Source organism: Hyaloscypha bicolor, assembly GCF_002865645.1.
Source record: "Hyaloscypha bicolor E unplaced genomic scaffold K444scaffold_56, whole genome shotgun sequence".
NCBI classification, from domain to species: domain Eukaryota; kingdom Fungi; phylum Ascomycota; class Leotiomycetes; order Helotiales; family Hyaloscyphaceae; genus Hyaloscypha; species Hyaloscypha bicolor.
In genome coordinates this window covers 2890898-2914234 of record NW_020194558.1, presented here as the reverse complement: position 1 = coordinate 2914234, position 23337 = coordinate 2890898, and the positions used below count along the sequence as shown (strand labels likewise).

The 23337-nt window shown below is 48.9% G+C and overlaps 9 protein-coding genes across 9 annotated transcripts; 4 read left to right on the top strand and 5 right to left on the bottom strand.

Annotated features, from left to right (window-relative positions):
* Nucleotides 1-2515: 2515 nt before the first annotated feature.
* Nucleotides 2516-3079, top strand: K444DRAFT_513507 (WD40 repeat-like protein; the record flags this gene model as incomplete). The annotated part of the gene is made up of 2 exons (XM_024873516.1): nucleotides 2516-2569; nucleotides 2840-3079. Coding segments are annotated over 2 exons (294 nt in total), but the record flags the coding sequence as incomplete, so codon positions are not given.
* Nucleotides 3080-3726: 647 nt separating this feature from the next.
* K444DRAFT_588085 (MFS general substrate transporter) lies at nucleotides 3727-5649 on the top strand (the record flags this gene model as incomplete). The annotated part of the gene is made up of 4 exons (XM_024878045.1): nucleotides 3727-3924; nucleotides 3968-4157; nucleotides 4204-4336; nucleotides 4384-5649. 4 exons carry the CDS (start codon nucleotides 3727-3729, stop codon nucleotides 5549-5551), a joined length of 1689 nt encoding a protein of 562 aa, XP_024738706.1. The 3' UTR covers nucleotides 5552-5649.
* Nucleotides 5650-7250: 1601 nt separating this feature from the next.
* Nucleotides 7251-7760, bottom strand: K444DRAFT_612031 (uncharacterized protein). The gene is made up of 2 exons (XM_024880056.1): nucleotides 7581-7760; nucleotides 7251-7525 (listed from the first exon to the last, which is right to left on the bottom strand). Exons 1-2 carry the CDS (start codon nucleotides 7591-7593, stop codon nucleotides 7260-7262), a joined length of 279 nt encoding a protein of 92 aa, XP_024738705.1. The 5' UTR covers nucleotides 7594-7760; the 3' UTR covers nucleotides 7251-7259.
* Nucleotides 7761-8848: 1088 nt separating this feature from the next.
* Nucleotides 8849-9904, bottom strand: K444DRAFT_642707 (glycoside hydrolase family 130 protein; the record flags this gene model as incomplete). Its single annotated transcript, XM_024884769.1, has 1 exon — nucleotides 8849-9904. The coding sequence occupies one exon, from the start codon at nucleotides 9902-9904 to the stop codon at nucleotides 8849-8851; it is 1056 nt and encodes a 351-aa protein (XP_024738704.1).
* Nucleotides 9905-10726: 822 nt separating this feature from the next.
* On the bottom strand, nucleotides 10727-12973 carry K444DRAFT_560036 (general substrate transporter). Its single transcript, XM_024876888.1, has 3 exons — nucleotides 12300-12973; nucleotides 11807-12249; nucleotides 10727-11753 (listed from the first exon to the last, which is right to left on the bottom strand). Exons 1-3 carry the CDS (start codon nucleotides 12484-12486, stop codon nucleotides 10788-10790), a joined length of 1596 nt encoding a protein of 531 aa, XP_024738703.1. The 5' UTR covers nucleotides 12487-12973; the 3' UTR covers nucleotides 10727-10787.
* A 564-nt stretch (nucleotides 12974-13537) lies between these two features.
* K444DRAFT_526558 (uncharacterized protein) lies at nucleotides 13538-15709 on the top strand (the record flags this gene model as incomplete). The annotated part of the gene is made up of 7 exons (XM_024874553.1): nucleotides 13538-13682; nucleotides 13777-14115; nucleotides 14155-14348; nucleotides 14398-14707; nucleotides 14756-15187; nucleotides 15281-15387; nucleotides 15476-15709. 7 exons carry the CDS (start codon nucleotides 13538-13540, stop codon nucleotides 15707-15709), a joined length of 1761 nt encoding a protein of 586 aa, XP_024738702.1.
* A 250-nt stretch (nucleotides 15710-15959) lies between these two features.
* K444DRAFT_588075 (NADPH-cytochrome P450 reductase) lies at nucleotides 15960-18144 on the bottom strand (the record flags this gene model as incomplete). The annotated part of the gene is made up of 2 exons (XM_024878044.1): nucleotides 15960-17861; nucleotides 17917-18144. 2 exons carry the CDS (start codon nucleotides 18142-18144, stop codon nucleotides 16023-16025), a joined length of 2067 nt encoding a protein of 688 aa, XP_024738701.1. The 3' UTR covers nucleotides 15960-16022.
* A 926-nt stretch (nucleotides 18145-19070) lies between these two features.
* On the top strand, nucleotides 19071-20783 carry K444DRAFT_560027 (cytochrome P450; the record flags this gene model as incomplete). The annotated part of the gene is made up of 3 exons (XM_024876887.1): nucleotides 19071-19337; nucleotides 19388-20531; nucleotides 20592-20783. The coding sequence occupies 3 exons, from the start codon at nucleotides 19071-19073 to the stop codon at nucleotides 20741-20743; spliced, it is 1563 nt and encodes a 520-aa protein (XP_024738700.1). The 3' UTR covers nucleotides 20744-20783.
* Nucleotides 20784-21666: 883 nt separating this feature from the next.
* K444DRAFT_652363 (NAD(P)-binding protein) lies at nucleotides 21667-23188 on the bottom strand (the record flags this gene model as incomplete). The annotated part of the gene is made up of 3 exons (XM_024885786.1): nucleotides 21667-22491; nucleotides 22548-22859; nucleotides 23159-23188. 3 exons carry the CDS (start codon nucleotides 23186-23188, stop codon nucleotides 21751-21753), a joined length of 1083 nt encoding a protein of 360 aa, XP_024738699.1. The 3' UTR covers nucleotides 21667-21750.
* Between the last annotated feature and the right edge of the window lie 149 nt (nucleotides 23189-23337).

Below are 23337 nucleotides of genomic sequence, written 5' to 3'. Positions count from 1 at the left end.
AGACGATAGATTGAGATTATGCGATATCATGCACTGAATCCGCCAGTCTAGGAACTTTAGACCAGAAACTTGAATGAGGAATTACGCAATGTGCCGTAAGGCTGAGGCTCGATCGTGGGACGGGCCCACCACGGCTCAAAGAGGGAAGGGATGGTATAAGGTCGATCGGTTCCACTCAGTTGAAGCTCTATCAATGTGTTCTGTCCATTTACTAGCGTCAAGTCTCTCAGGAGTTTGGCGTGTTGGATAGACGGTCGTTATTGCTGATTGTCGTTCGGCTGAGGGAGCGACTCAGCCTTTCGGAAACTAACATTACCGGCCTGCACGTGCTGTGTCAGATGACGGCATACAGAAAACCTACTGAGTAGATGAGTGGCGTCAAATCAGGGGAATTGTACGATCCGGTGGCGCTGAGTCCGGGAAAACGAAAATCCCATCTCGCGAGACATTTTTGACAATCGCCGCACCTGCGATTCCACTCGCAAGAAACATATGGTCAGCGTCCGACCCCTTTGCTCCTTGGTATCATATATATCTTCACGTTTGGGCTGTGTTTTCTGAACTTGGTGGACTTGGCCCGTTATCTTTCTCAAGCTCTGACATAGCGGCATAGCCAAATCTCCAGAGCCCGGCGAGGCTGACCACATAAATGTACATCTCGGCTCTCCACCTTCCAGGAGGTTTGACTGAACGATATGGCAGATCGGAGTGTATATTGTCTCTGGCAGCGCGTTGGTGGCCTTTGCACTCTCTTCTCAGTCGAGGCCGAGTACAGTAACTTAGCCGTCTGGAGGGGAGAAGAACTTGACGATCCCACTGTAAGTTCGCCAGTACACTTTCTATAGCTGTTTTTTTTTTTTGGTTAATTACGAAGTAGTCGCATCGCAGAGGATAGAAGAACCCAGCCAAGTACAATGTGTTCTGGTTACGAGGCATAGGAAGGCAATATGGAATCGCTTTTTGGACTGTGAGTACTGATTAAGCTTACTTCGATTCCGCCAGTGACTCGTGTCTTTGGGCTGGCATGGTACGATGATTCTGACAAAAAAACAATACTATGCGTTTTTCGAAGGACTTACACCGCCGTTGTGGGCAAAAGCATCATCACCAAGCTAAAAGAGATCCGGCAACTTCTAAAGCTTCTAGCAGAGAACCGTTGAAACATTTTATTCAAGAAGCAATAGTTCCTGGTATCAAGAAAGCGTTGATGGATATCTGGGGAGAACCTGCAGTCCAATTCAGGCGTCAGCGGAAGTTATTAGGATTTTATAGAGCCGCAGAAGTTTCTCATGGCAAGCGTTATTTCAGCAGCTGCTCTCGAGTCTCGAATTCATCATCTTAGAGATTGGAAAAGTCAAGTATCTGCTTGCTTGGTTAATCATCTGCGGGAGAGAATAACTGAGCTATCACGCTAACTCGAGATCATTCTTCTTGACAGCCTTCGACGTCTAGGTACCCAGGACGAAGAAGTGCGATAATTTTACATGCTTTTATGGGAATTTCACCCACTCAGAGAGCATCTCATTTCTGAAAAGATTTGAAAATGGCTGTCTAGTGCATACAGTAAGGAGTAAGACAATTTGCTGGACTTCGACGACTCGAGAAGACAATTTCAAGAACTCCATCTGGCTGCTTCGGTCAACAATACCCGTGCAGTATATTTATTTTTATGTGCCGGCTTCCCTGGAGAAACAATTCGCGTTGCGACAAGAGGATTAGCAACTGCAGATTCGTACACACCTTTAGGACTGTTGACCTTGTATTCGGAGCCGACTGACAAGATCGAATGTGTACGTATTCTTCTCGGCATCTCCATTCTTTCTTCCCTTTCAAATTCGGTCGCAGCGGCAATAGAAAAGCCATCGACACACCTATTCAGCCTCGCGGCTTGTTGTGGCCGGATCAGTCCGTAGCGGCTATTTGAAATTGAAAGCCTCTCGATGTTCCAAGAAATCTGGCTAAGACTCGTTCGCCTGTCCATGCCCGGGGATCACACAGATACAGTTTTTTGACACTTGATGAAGCAGTGGAGCCTAAGAAGGAGCTGGATCAAGTCGAAAGTGTCCAAGACCCACTGGACGGGTCTTTTCACAAATTTCTGACTCCGTGCTTCCTCTATTTGGGTACGCTAAATAGCAACGCGCGCTGGTTCAAAATCACAGTCAGAGTTCTGAGTCCACGGATATAGAAAAGAGCCTGTGTCAGAGGTCACTAGCATTGGCGTGAAGAAAATGGGTTTGTACACGACAAAAGCCTACTGTCCGCATTCTTCTCCAGCAATCTGGCAGCCTGGTGGGATCCTCTAGATGGAATGGAGGCAGAATATTTCCAGTTTGGCCAAACCTCTTCCATGGAATATGAGATCTTGTCTGACTTTCAAACTGTTATGTCTATCTCAATAGATGGTGCTGCTATTCAGCTTCGCAAGATCATTACGGGGACTGAGCGCAGAATCGGTAGCACGCATGAGGGAGGGGTTTGCAGCATGGCCTTTTCGACTGAGGATAGTCAAACTCTAGCCACAGAAGCTTTCGATGGGACGGTGAAGTTGTGGGATATCGAAACGGGAGTCGAAAACGGCGACGTCGAAGAGACGAATCTTCAGTTCCCATCCATTGGAGCATTCTCGCTCTCTAGCGCCGCTCCTTTCTTGCAAGTTCCGGGACACGGTCAGAGAGGTTTCGAGACTCGCCAACTTGGATCTCCGGACGAAATCTGAGAGCTGCATACTACCGCACGCGGACAAGATTAAAATCGTAGTTTTTTCATCTGTTGTAGACGTTCTTGCTTATGTCTACGAAGAGAAAACAGCTACAGTCTGGAACGTCGCAACAAAAAGCCACTGCTTCATCTCAACAGTCACACCGATCAAATTATGAACATATCATTCTCTCCAGATTGTGTATACATTACCACCGTTTCGTATGACAAGAGAGTCCGAGTGTGGGACGCTTTCACTGGAGAGGCTAAATGGCAATGTGAAGGACATCAGAAGTGTGCTACCGACGCGAAGTTTTCGCCGGACTTGAAGTATATTACCTCAAGCTCGTGGGACCTGACTATCAAAGTTTGGGATCTCTCCAACGTGCCTGATAGGCAGATTGGCCGCACTGGATGTAGAACTCATTACACCATGAAAGATGCCGAGATAGCGATTGTCTGATTCCTTCTCCTTTGCCTTCAACCGCCTAGCGGAAGTCACTTTTGCCGGCAGCTTCTTCTCTATCGAGAAATTGCAGGGACGATTTGCTCTCTGTGGTAGGAGAGGCGCATGACGAACCAAATCTCTATACTTTGAACCAAAGATTTTGTTCTTGCCTTCCACTAAATCCGGGCACGTCACAGTCTGCTTTGTCAAGTTCTTGCTTTCTCCTAGTACTCGTTAAGCGAGGTCCCCCTATTCGCCAACCTAGGACTGCCAATCAAAGCAAGTTGTTATGGCTTGTCTTCCTGACGATCACCCAGATTTGGTCAAATCACACGGGAGTAGAGACATTCTCTTGCGTTTTCCTGATACAACAACCACCACCACTTTTGCAGAAGCATGTCTTAGGGTGTTCTGGAGCGCGGGGTAGGTACTCGTCATCATTTGTTTGTTATCGGTTGAAGTTAGTGCTTGTGACATTCTCCCTGCAACATTGAAAACTGCCCACCTCCTCCATATATTGCGTTCTGCGGTTATCATGTTGGGGAATTCTTTCTAGTTGTTTCTGACCGCTACCCAGCATGCCTGATTCTCAAGTTGCGCCATCCAGCGCAATCGCTAAGCAGCAGGAACCTCTGATCGTAAATGGTGATGTCGAGGCACAGGCACAGGCAAGGGCAAAAGGCAAGGTGTCGTACAGCAGCCTGCCCAACAAGAAACAACTTGCCATATTATGTATTGCACGATTAGCAGATCCTCTTGCCGCTTCTTCTATCCAGGTGAGAATCACCCAAAAGCTTTCGAGCGATTCTGACGAGCAAGACATACATGTTCTACCAACTCCGGTTCTTTAATCCGTCAGCTTCTGAGGCTCTTATCTCCACTCAGGCTGGGATTATCGTTGGATCTAAAACTGCAGCACAAGTCTGCACTGGGATGTTGTGGGGTCGTTTGGCGGATTCTGAATATGGCGGACGGAAGACTGTGTTGATGATCGGGCTCATTTGCTCTGGTATGTCGCGCATTCTGAACAATTGGAATGAAATTAAAGATCTCAGGCATCTCATGCATTGGATACGGATTATCAAAAACATTCGTCTCTGCTGTGGCGTGGCAAGTTTTTGGTGGTGCTATGAGTAGCAACGTGGGGATCGTGCGATGCGTCGTCGCCGAACTGAACCCGGAAAAAAGGTACGCCTCACCACATTATTCAACTTCTTTTCTGACACTACAGCTAGGTATCGAACACGAGCACTCCTACTTCTCCCTCTCTTCGCAAATGCCGGAATGTTACTCGGGCCACTTGTTGGCGGGTTACTGAGTTCGGAAAATGGCAACGGAGTATTAAAAGCATTCCCATACGCACCGCCAAATATCTTTGCCGCAGCAATCTACACAATCGCCGCAATAAGCGTCTTCCTCGGCTTAGAAGAAACCCTAGAGCATTTCAAACACCACGAAGGAAGCATAATCCAACGGCTCTGGAAGAAGGTCACCACTCGAAGCCACACCCCCTCTCACGGCTACACCGTGATTGATTCCTCCGAGCCCAACTCCCCCGAATCAACCGTCACGCTCGTCAACTTCCCCGAACCTTCCTCCAATTCCAACAGTGGGGCCTCGAAACCCAAAGCTCGACTTCCCTTCCGCCGCATCTGGACCTGGAACGTCCTCTGCACAATGCTCGCACACTTCATCATAGCCGGGCACATCGCGACCTTCACCAACCTCTGGGCAATCTTTCTCAGCACGCCCCTCTCCGATCCAAAAACCCAGCACGCACCCTTCCAGTTCTCCGGCGGTCTATCAATGCAACCCCGCGAAGTAGGTTTTGCGATGTCTACCCTCGGTGCTATCGGTGTTACGCTCCAGCTTGTGATTTACCCCATGCTTAATGACAGGTTTGGCACGATCCGGATCTGGAGAGCGGCGTTGTTTGTCTTTCCGGTTGCGTATGCTCTGGCGCCGTTCCCGGCACTGATCGGCTCGTTAGAAATAACGTCTGTTTCGGGGAGAGCAATTATCGTTTGGATATCCGTAGGCTTTGTGCTCCTTCTTTTCGTCGTTGGGAGGACGGGCGTCACACCTGCTACCACGCTGCTCATCAATGATTGCACGCCTCATCCTTCTGTGCGCGGAACGATCCATACCGCAGGCACAGTGATTGGGAATTTGAGTCGGTCGTTCTTTCCGGTTATTGCGTTTGCAATTTTTGGGAAGGGATTGGAGGTGGGTGTTGTGGGGTTGGGGTTTTGGTGTTTGGCCTGCTTAGGGATTTTGGCTTGTGTGGCGAGCAGGTGGGTGGAGCAGGGGTCAAATGGGAGGGAGATCGTGCTTGAGGGGGAGGAGCCGGTGCAGGAACAGCAGACGTCTGGAAATGTTGGACATAAAAATGGAGGGAAGTAGAGAGGCACGAATTAACCGAGCGGGGAAAAGGGGCCAGACCGCGAAAGAGGCGCTCCCAGATCATGGTAATCGCTAGGGATAGCTAAATTGATATTGCGGGGAGTCAAAATTCTTGATAATCTTCTCCGAAATATAATTCATATAAATGGGATTCCTAACTTCCGCCCAGCTTGATTGCACTTCAGGAAATTAAGCGAGCCCCTGTTGCCGAGTGTAAGACCATACTTGAAATCCTAATTTCTGACATCTCTCACTAAGATATACACTGCGAGATATTCCCCTACCAGACTGATTTGTATTTTCAGCCTATTCACTCCCACCTCAAGTAGCCCAAGTATCCAGCTAACGTCCATCCCCGTGTGGCAAAAAACCCACCGTGCAAAAAAATATGTTAGGTACTTTGACTTTTAGCATCTCAAACTCTGCACACATATTAATATCTTCCATACTTGTGTAAAGTTATGTTCTGTAGTTACTCTCGAACACTCTGAGCCCCTCTCACTAGAATATTATGTTTGCGTCGTCGCTCTCGCCTCTGATTTGTAGAGAGTTCTACTTTATGATCGAATGAAGCTACGTCACCACAGCTCTACTATTAAGATCTTATTACTCCTGATACTCATAAAATAGTTGTATCCGATGCTTTGAAGCTCACTCCTATGCTAGAAAATCGTTATCAGCCTTGTGGTTGCTATGGCACTCAAATTCATGCATGATCTCCATGCTGGTCGGTACGTCTAATCAAAGCGACCAACGATATTTGCGAAACGACCCCGCACGTCCTATTGACTACTTCGTACGTTGCAATTTAACGTATGTAATCATTTGCCACGCTTGCTCTCTTCCACGCTATGGCTGATGCAATGGTCACATGCACCAGGGAGACTATTGCCTGAGGATGGGATCATGACCTACCTCGTTCTATTCCCTACCAATCAGCCCCGGTACCTCCAATTTCGATACCGGGCATCGAGGGTAGCAGGATAGGCTAAATCAAGAAAGAAAGGCGAAGTACACACTTGAAGCAGTTGACAACAGGTGTGATTAAAACCGCGTCATCTGTTTGAAGGGTAGCAGATTCAGATGGTGAATAAGATGATCGGAAACGCGTTCTACGTGTCTAATTCGTCCAACCTCCTCGACAATGAGGCCACGATTTTTCCGTCAGAAAGGTTGGGCACCTAAAGGTCTCAGCCTCATCCAATGATTCTTCGCAGGTGGCGGCAAACCTGCGGATGCCTCCGAGTATGCGGGAGTCGTGGGCCCAAAAGAAACCTGGCATGGAAACCGCGTCCAGTGTGCGATTCAGCTGGCGTCCTATTGATCTATCTTGCTTGATGAGCTGGCATGCATGCACGAACTCTTGATTCTACTCCCCGCAGCGAGTACGCATAAAACCGGAGCTCTGTCAAATTCAAGTGGTTGGAAGCCTTTTTTCTTGATTATCGATGGCTGGGAAGCCCCTTAATATAGTATAAATCCATTAGTCTCCCCTCTCCCCCCAACCCCCTGGCTGCCTTAGGCCCGTAAGCTTGGCACCTTTCAACAAGCTTTTCATCAATTCCGATTGACTCTTTGTTGCGGTCTCTCCTCACAATTGCTCCTCGTATTCTTCCTTGCGTGAACGGAGAACTTGGAACTTAAGAGCCAGCAGCCGTCAAGCCAGTATCCTCTCAATCGGCATCCAGCATGTGTCAGCGACAGCTTGTTAGCCGTCGTACACGCCCCAGCCAAGTTGTTCGGCCCACACTTTCCATTTATAACTACGGCGGAACAGTGAGGTTGCCTCGGGATCAAGCACGGGATATAAAGGTATACAACTACGGCGGCATCGTGGAGCGGGCGACGAAGGTGACTTGCGAGCATTGCGGGTCAAAGTATAGGTCGCAATCAGCGTTAGATAGGCACGAAGCCAAGACAGATTGCAGCATGATGAATTTGATCCTTGCGTTGGCCCTGATAAGCACAAGGAAGGTATATCCTCCACGGTACCTATGTGTATTGCTATAGGAACTTAACTATTGATTAGCGATTGACTGCATAGAACATAACTTTGGGAGGGACGGGACACCGTCAGGGCTGTGAGGCTAGGATGGTTCCTGGCACACATTACGACTCTCTTTTATTGCCAAAGTGCAGTAGCGGAGCAATCGGAGGACCTCAAATTGAAAGTGTTATCGTCAAACACGGTCTTTTCAAATAGGGAGCGATCACTTTTTTGGTCTCAAATGAATACTTTGATACTTAGTACTCCTTTATAGTTTGCGTTTCATCAGAATAAATGGGCTTTATTCTTTGCAGATTTGGATTTTTTAAGCCGCCAGCCCTGGTGCAGATCGACGTCGCTGCAGTTGCTATGGGCAGCTTACCTCGACAAGCAGACCGAAGCAGCCATTGAGGCCTCGAGAGTAAAGGAATAGCAAAAGCTCGGGAAGAACCTGCCAACCAACTACTAACCAAAGGCTGGATATGCAACAATACAGAGAAGCCAGACGTCGCTCTGCTGAAAACCAGAAGCAAGTCGAAGAGAAATCAAGAGAAGAGAGGGAGGAGAGAGCCAAGGCGCTTCGAGAACAGGAAGAAGACCAACAAGAGACGAAGGCTATTCTCACACAGAAACAAGCATAAAGAGACCCCACCGTGTTTTGATCTGGCATCGTATGTTCGAGGCTCTCCCGGCGGGGAGGCCTCTGTAAGGGCTTTACTGGCGCGGTCGCTCATAAAGCATTACCTCCGTATCTTACATGGAGATGGGGATAGGGATTGGAACGACGGAGTGGCAACTCCGTGCAGAACTAGACACGTGGCTGCTTGTGGAAACTTCTATAAGAACGCCATACTTGTAATAAAATATGATTAGCGCGGCTGTGAATACAATATTGGGTAAGGCGATAAATCCTTCCTCGCTTATTAAGATGCTTGGCATTTTGTGAACCTCCCAACTTTTGTCCGGATAAACCTGGCAGGCAGGTTTCCTTATGCTCTGTGTCTTTAAACCTTAGAGCTATATTTGAACTTAATAGGAGCTCTATGCCACGGCCCCGAATTCCGGGCATGGTTCGATAGTCATAATAGAGCAGGGGGTAATAACTATAGCAGCTTTTGATGCTCTCAACAAGACGATCGATAGTATAGCCAAACCGCTGTACTTTTCTGACTGAACTTTTGTAGAGAAATAGTTAAAGAACAATAGCAAACTGATTATAACTTTATATATTTACGTGGTGGAGATTTAAGCCTCCCAAACCATGAGGTCTTTTCGGCACGCAGGGACAGACGTGACAATACGTATTTTATCTATGGTTGCACAGGCGCAGTCGCGACACCCAAAAACGCGTCCCCCTGCCCAAAATACAAAAACCACTTGCCCCTAAATTGCACCAACCCCTCACTAAACACCACATTATCCACCTGCCCCGTAACCTCCTTCACACTCGTCGGTTGCAAAATCGGGGTCTCCAGCCTCGCCAACGGTGGCCCCAATGGTTGATTCACAGGATCAATGAGCATCTGGCCCGTACTATACTGCGTCGCCTTGTAACCCCCCAGCCCCGTTGCCACCCCATTATAAAACTTGATCCATTTTCCATCGCGGGTTTTGACAGGTGGAGCAGCTGATTCCATAAGTGCTTGTTCCCAGACATTCACCTTGGGGGAGAAGGGAGGTTGGTTGTAGGTCACGTTCCAGTGGATGAGATCCGTCGAGTTGGCGAAGTAGAGGAACGAGTCGCCGAAGTGCATGTGGTAGGAGCCATCTGGCTGGCGCTCATTCAAGATTGCGCCGCTTTTGCTCCAGCCTTGCCGTGGGATGAAGGAGGTCATTGGGTCTTGCCAGTTGTATAATACATCTGTGACGTTGGGGATCATGGGGCCGTATTTCTTCCAATTCACTAGATCCGGGGAGGTGGCGAGACAGAGGCGCGCGGTAACGTTGTCGTAGGCGGTGTATGTCAGGTAGAAGGTTTCGTTTACACGGATAACGCGCGGGTCTTCGGTGCCTCCGATATGCTCGTAAGGCTCTGTTTGGTTCAAAACGGGGTTGTTGTAGCGAGTGAAGTTGTAGCCGTCAGTTGACCAAGCGAGACCGATCGACGAAGTTTTTGACGAGTTTTGGGCTCGGTAGAGAAGCCAGACCAGGTCGTCGATTACAATTGCGGAGGGGTTGTAAAGGTAGGCTGACTCCCAGTTGTTCGCTGGATTTGGTGTTAGGATAGGATTGTTTTCGTATTCTTTGAAACCCAAAATTGGAAAATAGGGAGCAGTGTAGTTTTTCTCATTTTCTGTCGAGTTTGAGGTGATTTGTGGTACGGTATCTGATGAGTAAACCGGCAATGTGTCGTTGGATTGTCCCATAACCAGTTTGCTGCATCCCAGTAGCAAGACTGCGAGCTGGAGTAGTGACGTTATACTTGGAGAAGCCATATTCGACTAGTACAATTTCTTACTATGGGGGAGGGGGAGGGGGTTGAATTAAAAAAAGTATTAAGTACCTCCAACTACAGGCTTCTCGGAAGTTCTTATATAATGCAAAAAGGTGGGATGTTGCATGCTATATGCGAGGAGGGTATGGCTGGCAGAAGTCATGCAGGTCTTGCAAGAAGGTTAGGTACAGCCGAGCCCACTCAATCCTCCAGGTTCTGTATCCCTGATTCAAACCTCCAAAAATCCGGGGAAGTTACCGTGGCATTGGAATTTTGAGGTGCCTTTTGTGGTCTGGTGAACGCCACTTCCGTCATTACAGTGAAATTCATGAAACTACCCTGCTTTGGCATTGCAGATCTACGCAACTGTCTCGTACTTAAGTGACTATATAATTCTCAGAGCTGTACTTGATTGGTGCCCTCTTTGTCTTTTTCGCCTCCCCGCACTAATAAGGAGGTTCGGGCTTGACTAACAAGCGAGGGGCTAATGCTATCAGATGCAGATCACCCCAAGCCAAGGTCCGCGTTCCGAAGTTCGATTTTTCGTGATGTCGTTCCCTTCACCGAATTAATGAATCCATTTCAACCAACTCATAGAGGTTTCTAATTGTTTGAATGAGATGCAACCCCTCGTTTTGGCGAGGTATTTTTCGCTTAATAAGCGAATCCTCCCTTTTTATAATCTTAAAGTCACTATCTATCTCTTCACACATCATGGTTTGAAGGGATCATTGAAACAAGAAAATATATTTCTCTTGAGAATGAACGCTATAAATCGCAACCTGCCCTGTCATCGTGCCCTTCCCTTCCCGAATCTATGCCCTGCTGTTCTCAACCTGTCTTTGCGCCTTCATCTCCTTCTGCAACTCCCTCGCATACTTAACACCAAACCCATGCTTGAAGATCTCCCTAATATCCTCCAAAGTCATGCCCTTCACCTCAGGGTAGCAGAAATACACTGCAATCCAACCGAAGAAGCAGATCGCAGCATAGAAACCGAAAGCTCCTGAAGGGGTGGTGTTCTCCATCTGTGTGAGGAAGGTAGAAGCGACGATGATGTTGGAGCCCCAGCATGAGCAGGTCAGCATCATGGTACCGTATGCGCGAATTTCCATGGGGAAGAACTCGGAAGAGAGCCAGGCGGTGTTGCCCATGCCAGAGGAGTAGAAGCCGACGTAGATGATCATGCAGGCGAGAACAACGTAAGCGGGCCATCCAATCTTGTTGGTCTTAAGCGAGAGATCGTGGTTGATTGGGATCCAGTGGAATGCGACAGCTGCGAGGGCAAGGAAGAGTGCCATTCCCCACATGGTGGAGAGCAGGATGCGTCTTCGGCCAAAGCGATCGACGACCATCAAGTTGACCCAGGTAAAGAAGAAGTTTGTAGCAGCGATGATGGTACCGACAGCAACAGGGTTGGCAAAACCGACAAGAGCGAAGAGTGTTGAAGAGTAGTACATGAGACTGTTGAATCCACCAAGTTGGCTGATAGCCATGAGGCCACAGGCCGCGATGAGTGCTCGAAAATTGCCTGGGACGACGTAGAGTTGCTTGAGAAGCCAGAGATTTCCTTTGCCTTCCTTGAGAGCTTTGGCTTCGGCGACGTGGGCGCTGATGTGTCTGATCTTTTGCTGGACCTGCTCGGGAGTTCCGTTGGGGAAAATAGATTGAATGACAACGGCCGCAGCTTCAGGCTTGTCGTGGTAGATGAGCTGACGGGGTGACTCCGGGCAGAATGGCAACAAGCCCATGAGGACAATGGCAGGAACAGCTCCAAGGCCCTGTTCAAGGGTCAGTCAATATTCATGGGAACTGGAAAACGGGGAATGCATACCACCATGGCTCTCCAGCCGTGAGGAACCTTCGCAAGACCGGCTCCAATACCATAAGAGATCAATTGCCCTCCAGTGATACTCATATTATCCAGTCCAATCATGCGACCACGATACTTTGCAGGGGCAACCTCGGCAATATACAGTGGGACAATCATTGCCGCCGAGCCAACGCCGAAACCAACAACAAGACGACCGACAGTCATCTGAGCCAGAGAGTAAGCGCAGGCTTGGAGAACTGCACCGACGATGAAAAGAATGCACCCCATGTAGATAGCACCCTTTCGCCCAAAGCGATCAGCTGTAAGACCGGCAGCGATGGCGCCAATAAAGGCACCGCCAGAAGTGATGGATGTGATCAATTCCTTCTCGCTAGCGGTGAGGATCTTGCCAAGATCACTGTGAAGATAGACGAGGACTGCAGAGATAATTCCAGTATCGTAGCCTTTGCACGGTTAGATTAATACCAAAATCTGGATCATTCATGACACATACCGAAGAGAAGCCCACCAACACCAGCGGTGATGGCTACAAGCCAGGCATATTTTCCAGACTGCGTCTGTTCGATAGAGTCAAGGTCCTCAAGGTGTTCAGATCCTCCATCGCGAGAGGATGTTGAAACTTTCTCGACGTGGAGGGCGTCGGTCTTTGCGGGAGACTCAGGCTCTGAGGCGAGACCCATAGTGAGGGATATAGGTGAGGATGAGGAAGCCGTTGGAGCTGTTGAAGATTGAGGAAGTACTGAAGGTTGTGGAGGAGTTTTGACTCTGTAGAGCTGAGTTGGATGATTGATCTCGAGGATTTATCCAGATCTTATAGATTTCTTCGAGCTCCGGAAGATAAAAACAAGGTTTCCTCATGCACATTTTGTTGAAGCCTGGATCATGTATGTTCCGCCCAGCCTCGTCTAGCTAGGAATGGCAGCCAAACAAAATAGTTGCCGGCAATGTGGTCTTGGGCAAACTGCCAAGGGGGAACGAGACCGACAATTCGGGTAATCCCACCGAATGCGGGGAGCGGGTGCGCCCCAGGCTCTTTCTTTCCCTCCACAAATCTCCTTCGCCCCGCAGGCTTGGAGGGCAGGTGGCAGGGATGGCGCCTCATGGTAACGTTCACTGAGAGGTGCATTACTAGTATTAGCAATTTAGCAGGATTCGAAGTGACGCTCATCCCATGATTGGGGTCAGGCGTCGAAATGGGAATAAGAGTTGCGGAGGTGTCTAGATGGAAAGGCAAGACGGGGGGGGGTGCGCACGAGCCCACGAATCGGCGTGAGGTTGCCCGTCGCCGCGACCATCGTCCCCGCTGGCGTTTGCCGGCAATGGATCCAGACCTCGCCGCCTCCCCCGACACTGAAACCGCTCTAACCCAATCCACTCCCGATGAGGTATTACTACTGCTCCTTCCCCGCATCTAGTATTTCCTTGCTTTGCTTACTTCCCTCACTGTTTCCTCTGTGTTATTGTTCGTGGCAGCGGATTGCGTCGACATAGCGAAAACGACGAAAGAATGAGGACTGCCTCTACATGCCGCGAACTAGGCTAAGGTACCTACCTACCTGGGTTGAGCTCTTTCAATGACGTCTGATTGTACTGACAGGAACAGCGTTTCTGCCGGCAAGCAGAACAATGCAGGTCGGTGGCCTGGTGCGCTCTTCGACCCCGCTTCAGTCACGTTACTCCAAAATCTCAGGCCCGAGCTGAACCGCAATATCAAAGGAGCTTGGCTGACTCATGTTATGTTCAGATGAAGGCTCTAGTATTACGGCTGGGTCTGTAAAGTCAACCCTTGGGAAGCTACAGTTCAGGCACGGCTCCTCCGCGAGGTACGACAGTGATTTCGCAAAAGATCAACCTTGGGTCAAGATAAGAGGGAAAAGTAAGCTGCATGTTTCTTTCGTTTATGCCCACTTGCCTTCCCTTCATTCGTGGTATCTGAATGCATGAAATTTCACTGACCAGGGGCCGTCCAGTATGTTCGGAGTTTGTGGATGAACTTCCTGAATTGGATGAAATCTACCTCACCAATCCGAAACCCAAACCTGCTGTAACTCCTGAGACATCAACACCTCCACGGAGTCGACTTACAAGTTCCCCTGCTGGCTCGGCAGCAGTGGCTTCGGTCGCCTCAGATGGGCCGACCCAGCCGCCCTTCGAGCCGGCATCATGGACCCCTCAATCCTATCAGTCTCCCACCCAAGTCACAACACCATTCAAGAGACGTCGAACCAATGATACCGACTCAACCTCCTTTGCCTCTGTGGGTCAACCTTCTCCGGTTCTTGCTCGCTTTGGAAAAGGGCCAAGGCCAAGTTTCGTGGCCTCCTCGCCTACCCCCGGTGGGAGTGAAGATGCAATCGACTCTTTACTCCGAGCGGCTGACTTTTCCCAACAAGGAACTGACCAGTCAAATTTGTTTCAATCTCCATCGAAAGTTCAACAGTCTCCTTTCGCAATTTCGTCACCTGATTCCGGGGTCTGGCCCCACACGAATGTTCAGGAGGCATGTTTGATGAGATACTTTATTGATGAACTAGCATGTTGGGTATGTCCGCCACACGGAGTCCTTCAAACACTCCTATTGACGATCTCAGTTTGATCTCTGCGATCCAGAACGGCATTTTGCCCAGGTCGTCCCTCAAAGGGCGAGAAATTGTCCCGCTCTTCTCAACGCCATCTACACTGCTTCAGCAAGACATCTGTGCCGTCTCGACGAGTACAAAGTTGACGGCACAGTCGAGTACCAAGGCAAACATCTCGCAGATCTCCAGATCGAGACCGCCGTAGAGTATCATAGCCTCTGCATCGAGCATCTAGTTTCCGTAGCGGATGATCCTGAGGCACTTTTCGACGAGGATCTCCTCGTGGCGTCAATAATTCTACGCTTCTACGAGGAAGTAGATGGTAAATGACACCCCTGCTATCGATTCTAGGTCCTGACGTATGATGTAGCTCCTCTTAATGGCGGAGATTGGGAAACCGGGCTCCAAGGAACCCAAGTCTTCATCGAAGCCCAAGCCTCATCCGGCCCTCAAAGCAGCCTTCGTCGGGCTGCATTCCGCGTGGCTTGCCGCCAGGAAGTTTACATGGCGTTCATCCGCCAACGACCTTTCTGCATGCCCCTCAACTGCGACGATTACCGCTCGCTCGAGCCCACAGATGACGCTACCTGGGCCCATCGCGTCGTGGTGCATTGCGCCGACGTCCTAATGTATTGCTACGGCGAGCATCGACCCAATAACAGTGATTACGATGCATTAGTGGAGTATCACCAGGGTTGGGATCGCCTGAGACCTAGGTCCTTTGAGCCGATGTTCGACAAGGCTCCTGATCTGAGCAAAGGGGAAGTTTATCCCGAGTTGTGGTACATGTCAGACTGCCATGGTAAGTCCAATTCCCCGAATCTCGATCCTTTGCGGATGCCATGACTGGCCAAAAAGGTTTACGGACCCGCACTCACGGTATCTACTCTTCCAGTAACTGCAGTCCAACATTTCGATCTCTCCAAGATCCTGCTCACGGTATATGATCCCCGAATACCCCGCTTGGGGCCCTTGCACTGGGCAGCAACAAGGCGAATAGAGGTAAGTCCAACCCTCCCACTTGTTTCCCGCTCCCCACCCCGCCTATACCTCCCCTTCAGGGACCCACAAGCTAACCCCAACAATCCAGGCCGAAGTCAACACCGTAGTAAAGCGCATCTGCGGCGTGGCGATCTTCAACCGCCGAGCGCCGCCCGCAATGAACACAGCCTGTATGGCGATAGCAATGTGTGGTGATCAATTCACTGAGAGCAGAGATCAGCAGAGTATGTTGGATATTCTGGTGTGGACGGATACGAAGCATGCGTGGCCAACGAAGGAGATTCAGGAGCGGTTGAAGGAAGCTTGGGGGTGGACGAGCTGAAGATATTTCTTGTAGCTTTGAAGTTTATGGGACGGAAAATCATGGGATTGATGATGTACAAACAAACGACGTTATGAGCGCTGTTTCTTGAAAATTCATATCCGTTTTCTCAAGAGTTTTTGTCTTTCTCGTCGTGAATTTGAAGTCGAAAAAGGTGGCAAATTACGGAAAATCGATAAGATGGCGAAAAAGCCTTCCTCCGTTCACCTTTTAAAGTGAAAATGAGAATAGTATATGGAGAATTAAACCTCTCAATAACATTGAATAACACCTCTATCTACAAATCCGAAAAAATAATACTCTTATATCAAACTCATCCCCAAACATCCTCCTGCCACCGCCTTCCTCTCCTCAACCCCTCACTCCACTCTCGAACCTCTTGTTCTCCCCAGCCCATCTTCTTCCCCAACATCCCTTCAACACGCGCTTTAACATCCCTTGCCATACTCGCACTGCCACAAATATAAAAATACGCATTCTCCTCAACCAGCATCCTGCACACCTCTTCTGCCTTTTCCTCTACTCTATCCTGAACATACTTCTTCTCCTTACCAGCCTCCCTTGAGAATGCGCTCACGACTTCAATCTCCTGACTAGAAGTTTGGAGCGCTTCGAGCTCGGATTTGTAGAGGTATTCTAAGGGAGAGCGGCATCCAAAGAAGAGGAGGGAATGACCGACTTCTCGTCCGATGGAGGTGAGGCGCGCTCGTTCGTCAAGGAAGCCGAGGAAGGGAGCCAAGCCAGAGCCAGAAGCGACGAGGATAATGGGGTGTTTTGGCAGGGTCGGGAGGCGGAATTTGGAGGTTCGCACTTGTGCGTAGAGTGTGAGCTGGGAATCTGATGGGAATGTGAATTCTGTGCTGGTGATTGAGCGGGTGTGGGATTCGAGGGAGGAGAGATAGCTTGTCGTTAATCCGGGGACGCAGATAGAATGGCCGGGTGATGGTTCGGAGGATGTAGCGACTGTGATCGATACTGTCTTTGGCGAGACGATGGAGGATGATGAGATGCTGTAGTATCGAGGTGCGAGGACTGGGAGACTTTCTAGGATAAATGACAATGGAATTCCAGACCACGCTCCAGGGGTGGGATTGAGGGAGGTGAGAAGTCGACCGAGCGTAACGTGGTTCATTGAACAATAGGTGTGGTAGGCGTCTTTGTCCTCGCCGAGCTGTTTCAAAGTGGCTTTTGACGATTCATCGAGAGCAAATTGTGCCAGTGAGAGGACGGTTTCTCGTGGTACGGGTCCGGAAATCTCGAGGTAGTGCTGTAAGAGTGCTTGCCATGTTGTCGGCGAGGGAACCTTGACTTTCACTCCAGACTCGAGACCCTGAATCAACAGGGGAGTTTCCGTTCTTAGTTGCAGTCCCAGTGCGGATACCAAGATATTTATCTCAGAGGATGGGTTTGAAGGCCAGACAGCGAGGTGGTCGCCCGTTTTGTATTTCAATTCTGGGAAATCGTGGAGGGAGAGGTCGAGGTGGAGACAATTTCTTTCCTCGGTGGCGAGCAGCTTCTTGGCAGTTTTTACAGGCAGTGGTTGGATTGGCGACGTTTGTGTGCTGCCTTTCTTTGCTGTTTTCGATTTGATGGGTTCGCCGAGGTGAAGGTCGATGATATCTAGGGACGTGTCTTCGATAACTTTTAGGGTTGGCTCATATTGTGCTGGCCGCTCCACAAAGCCTAAAGTCCCTCGGAAGAGGGAGAAGAGAGATTGTTTCCACCCTGTGAAATCTTCCTCCGTTGTGCCATTTGAATCGTCTGCTTTACCGACTGGGAGCAGGGATATTGCCCCCGAGCGATCGAGAGCCTCAACCACGACGTCCACCACTTTGTTGTAGAACTTGTATTTCTTGTTTCCGAGCCCGAATGCTGCGTACGACAGCTTAGAGAACTGGACAGTCTTGTTTGTATCTAGCCATGAGAGGAATTGGGTGGCGTTGTCGCTGGGGTCGCCTTCGCCGTAGGTTGAGATGATGAAAATGGCTAACTTGGTTGAGGGGATGTTGGAGATGGACTCGGGGTCGTAGTCTGAGAGGTCTGCTGAAAGAGCATCGAGTCCGAATCGGCTTCGGCAGTCTCGTACCAGGCGGTTTGCGAAGCCTTCTGCTGTCCCGGATTGAGAACCCCAGAAGATGACCAGATCTTTTTTCTGCAAATCGGAGGTTAGCATTGTTTAATTACATTTTAGACAGAAAAGAACCTACACTTTCTTCAAGCTTCACTCCAATATCTCTTGTATCTGCTCCTTTGGCATTTGCATCTGCTGTCTGCGGCTTCTCGAACCAGACATGGTGGTACGGATCAGGTTTCTCTTTGATGTAGACATTGTAGAAGATTCCCGTCAAGATAATCAGTGCAAGGAAAGCGAAGTCATCTTTCTGAGCTTGTTGGAGAAGGCTCTCGACTCCCGCAAAAAGCGAAGGGTCGACCATTTTCGATAAAGTCGACATGATGACAGAATGTGCGCTCAACACGACAGTTGAAGTGAAAGAACTGGGATGGAACACTTTGCATTGAGCTGCTCAGAATATATTGAAACATCAAGATGATATAGAAAGAATCGGATAGAGTGAAAATATTTCTTGCAATCCACAGCCTTGCGCGTCTTGCCTTGTCTGACAGCCTGCTCGAAATGGCAAGCAGCGAAAGCCAACATCTCATCACGTGAGCAGAAACCTGGGGAAATGTGTGAATTGGGGGATTGTGAGTTTGTTAGTTCCTCTCGTAGTTCAGCAAGAATAGAGAAGGCAAATTTAGTATCAATTCGGGCAAGAGAACAATCTGGGTTACAGCAATTGCCGTTTCCGTCCCCTGAGCTGCAGCCGAGGTTGCTTCCGGCGCTAGCGAATTGCCCCTTTTGATCAACTGGAGGCTAGCCGAGAAAGTTACAAGGGGCTCGGCAAAACTCTCAGCCACGAAACGAAAATTTCCCCAAATGCAGAGCAAGATTTCCGCCGGGGGCAGTTCTTGGTCACGAACTCGATGGAGTATTGCTGTTGATTTAAGCTTGGCGAGGAAATTACCCCACAACTGCTCCCCTTCTGGGGTCCTCAAGCCTGCCGTCTGGGGATTCCTATCTTCGACAACTTTGCTTGAGCCGCGATTAGAATGGCAAGGTTACGGGAGCTAGTCCTTCTGGCTCTTCTAAACACATGTCAGATGAAGCAGAACTTGTGTGTTATCGGATCTTTCAAGGTGGGGTTCGTCCAAATCCACGCATCTGCACACTCCTATCGCAGGGGGCCCACACTTCCTTGCAGATTTTCACAACCATCAGCTACTTATACACCATTGACTCGAAGAAACTCACTGCACATTTTCTAACAACGTTTCACTTCTCCGAATCTTCTCCGCAATCATGTTCGGCTATCTTCTTTTTGCCGTTGTGGCTTTCTCTTCACTGTCATACTTCATCATATGGCCCGTCGTCGAGTACTTTCGTGACCCTAAGGGCCTACGAAAGTACCCCAACCTCAACTTCCTATCAGGAATCACAGACCTTGGGTTTATATATGAATCGCACAAGGGCTTTAGATCACATGCCCTGCTTGAAGCACACCAAAAGTCACCAGTTGTTCGCATTGGACCGAATTCTCTCTCATACTCAGATCTTGCGGCCATAAAAGTAAGTTCAAATTGGAAGAAACCCATGAGTACAAGCTAACAAGGTATCAGGATATTTATGGACACAACACAAAATGTATCAAAGACGTATTTTACGACACCTTGGCTGGGACGCATCACCACCTGGCTGATGTCCGAGACAAACTCGATCACCAAAGAAAAAGACGCATTCTCTCCAGTGCCTATGCACTCAAGAATCTGGAAGGATGGGAACACAAAGTTGCAGACAAAACCGTTCGATTCATTAAAGCCGCAGATGATCGCTGCACACAGCACTTGAAGAAAGGCATGGCACCGGTCCCTGAAGACCTCACTTTCGACTACCGCGCCTATGCCAACTTCTTCACACTCGATGCCATTGCCGATATAGGACTCTCAGAACGTCTGGGTTTCCTAGATCAAGGCCATGACCTCGTCACCGCGGAGACAATGGACGGCAAGCTCTACAAGGTCAACTACCGGGAATGTCTCCATGCTACGGCGCGAGCGCAAGCTGGTCTTGTCTGGGCTTACGAATGGTTCCCCATCCTTACCCAAATATCGAAGCTCGTTTCTAAGGATTATCGAAAGATGTGGAAGTTGAACGAAGGATGGAATGATATCGTCTTGCATCGCGCTACTCAAAGACTGGCTCGTTATCGCACAGGGGAGCAACTTGATGACTTCTTCAGCGCGTTAATGGAAGACAAGAACGGGAACCCGAATGGTATGGAATGGGGCGAAATAGTCGCAGAGATCTCGATCATGATGAACGCTGGCTCCGACACCACGGCCATTGCAATGAACAACGCCATGTACCTTCTCCTCGCCAATCCTGAATGCTTGACCAAACTCAGAGCAGAGCTTGATGCAGTTATCGAACCTTCAGAGACTGTTGTTGCGTACGATAAGGTCAGACACCTACCCTATCTCCGCGCTTGTCTCGATGAGGCCTTACGGATGTACCCACCCTCAACCTTCGGCCTGCCACGACGAACCCCAGCTGAAGGCGCACCGATCCTTGGCGACTTCATTCCCGGCGAAACGTCAGTATCGATTTCAGCTTATGTTGCACACAGAGATCCAAAAGTTTTCCCGGAACCAGAGACATTCAGACCTGAGAGATGGCTGGGCGATGATGCGAAAGAGTTGCAGGCTGCGTTTATCACTTTTAGCACGGGTGCTAGAGGGTGCATCGGTCGGAATATCAGTTATTGTAAGCAAGCATTTCTTTCCATGTGCGCGAAGAACAGAGGCTAACGTTGTGTACCTATAGTGGAGCAATCTGTTTTACTTGCCAGCGTCGTCCATAGATTTGAGTTTGCGTTGCCGTGTGAAGGATGGGTTCCGGATAGATACGAGTCGTTCAACTTGGCTCCTGGTCCAATGCCACTGAAGGTTTGGAGGAGGTTTGAGGATGTTGAATAAAATATCTCATGTGTTGGCGATCTGTAGATTTGATCTGAAGACAATGATCTCCATTGGAGTTTATAGGATACCATTAATTAACTGAAAAATTATTTACCCATTGATTCCCAAGCCTTTGATTACTTCAAATTTTGGTCCTGAATATCTCTATGAAGCAGCCAAGCAGTTGCTAATTAAAATATTGAAGTCAGTCATACTCGCATTGTATCACTCCATGTATGACTCTTTTAATTCCTCTTCAAAAGAACTCGGTCTTTTTCTTCACATTTTTAAGGCTCAAACAATCCTTTGTCATCGCCAATACCTGATGGTCCTCGGCGGCCCAAAGGGAGATTGTCAGGTACAAATCCGCAGCACATCATTAGGCAGGGACCATGTATTCCCAACCAACACCATTACCGATATAGCATCTCACGTCCCTAGATTTGTTCCATAAACTCCAGAGACGAGGTGCATCTCCAGATCAGAAACTGCGATCAGAAATTGCCGAAAATGGATGAAAAGGGGCAGCTCGCTAGCTAAGCGAGGTGTGTATCTGTCCAGAAATGGAAAGTTTCCCACTCCGGACAAACTTACCACTCGCCACTTTCTGGATACAGATGATGTCCATGTCCCATTTCGGGGTCGGGAATTTATTTCCAGACCTGTGGACCCGACTATCTAGAAGTATTGGCAGCCAGTTTTCGCACGTGATTCTAATGGCTGTTCTGGTTGATGTTTCTGCGCTTTCATCGGCCTCTAGATTATTTCATTAGTCCGAGCTCCGTTTTACAAGTGTAATAACACTCAGTATAAGGCGTTTGAGCTCGATTCCGAGTGATATAATTCTAATGTACCTGGTTGGCGAGTTGATCTTTTAAAGTGAAGTAGCTGACTCAATAGTTTTTGAACCTATCAAACCAAGAAATCCAGGGTCGAGAGAACCACGATCTATTATTATGGCTACGAAACGCTTTTCTTTCTATCAAATTTCCCTTAAACAATGGCACAAACAAAGGAACACCCATTCAGAGCACCGCCTTCTCAACGCGTCGTCCCACTTCATCAAAATAGATCTTCTTCCCCGAGTTCAAACTCTCTTGCAGTGCACATCCAATTTTCACAGCTTGCACCGCTCCCGTCAACTTCATCGGCAACTTCAGGTCGTCTAAACAGGCGGCCGTAAACTCGTTGGCTTCATTGACAAAAGCCTGCTCGAATCTTCCATAGTAATGAGGTGGTATCTCCCTCCTGACTCCAGTTGGCTCGTAGATATTGACCAAATTGCTCATCGGTTGAGCATTGACAGTCAACTTTCCCTCCGTTCCAATAATCTCGGTCGCATCGTCCTGGCCAGCAGCCATCATCCGACTGCAAAATAGGTACGCAATCTGGCCTCCATAAAATTCCACGATGCCTACCGCGTTGTCCATATCCTTGTGCTTCCGCAGCTCCGGCTGCACAGCTGTGATGCCAGAACTAACCACACTCTTCACCCTCACATCTTGTCCGAAGAACCAGAGTGCAAGGTCGATGTCGTGGATTGAGCAATCAACGAAGATTCCGCCTGAGAATTCTGCATATGCGACAAAGAATCCGGAGGGGTCGAGCATATCGCAGGTTTGGGAACGGAAGATAGAAGGTCTGCCTATCAGTCCAGTGTCCATTTTATGGAATGCATCACGGTACGAGTCGTCGAATCTGCGAGAAAACCCACACATGACTTTTAGGCTGGGCTTCTTCTTTGCTGCGTCTACCACGCTTTGTGACTGTAAATTTTGGAGTCAGTTTCCGAATCGGAAAAGTGGGTGGGAGAAAATCTTACAATTTCGACGGAAGTGGACAGTGGCTTCTCGCACAGAACGTGAAGATTGGCTTCGATAGCTTTGATAGCTTGCTCGGCGTGGACAGTGGTGACCGATGCAATGACCACAGCTTGCAAACCTTCCTGCTTCAGCATTTCATCATAGTCTTTGTACAGGCGAACTCCGTAAGGTTCAAGATGCTGCTTTGCCCACTGAATTTCGTCGTCATCTGGTGTGCTTGCTGCTACCAGCTCTGCTCGAGGAGTTCGGTTGAGAAAATGTAGAGCATGTCTCTTGCCCATGCGGCCGAGACCAGCACAAGCGATTTTCAGCTTTCTGGGTGCCATTGGGAAATATGATAGATTAAGGCAAAAGCCGGGTTTGTATGTGTTTAGGAAGTTGATCAATGAAGCTTGAAGAAAACGTGTCTGAGAAGCTATTGAGAGGAGGAAAGCAGCGACGGAGAAAGTCTTTATTCGTTGAAAATCTTAAAATAAAGCATGAGCTCCTATCTCGGGAACTAATGCATTCAGGTGCCATCAATACACCATTGAGTGATAATCGGAATTTCGAACCCTAGTGAACCGAGGGAATGAGGAAGGTAGTTCCGTGAAAATTTCCAAAACGGGACCTGGATCTGCGAGGCTGCGCTGGGGGGCATGGTGGGGCAAGGCTACACCGCAGCCTTTTGACCCCGCTCCCCAGGAAAGGCAATTTCCCAGTCTCTTTTTTAAAAGTGAATACTTGGATTTCAAGTGCTTCGCCCTCTCGGATTTGAGTCGGAATGTCAACGATCCAAAGGAAATACTA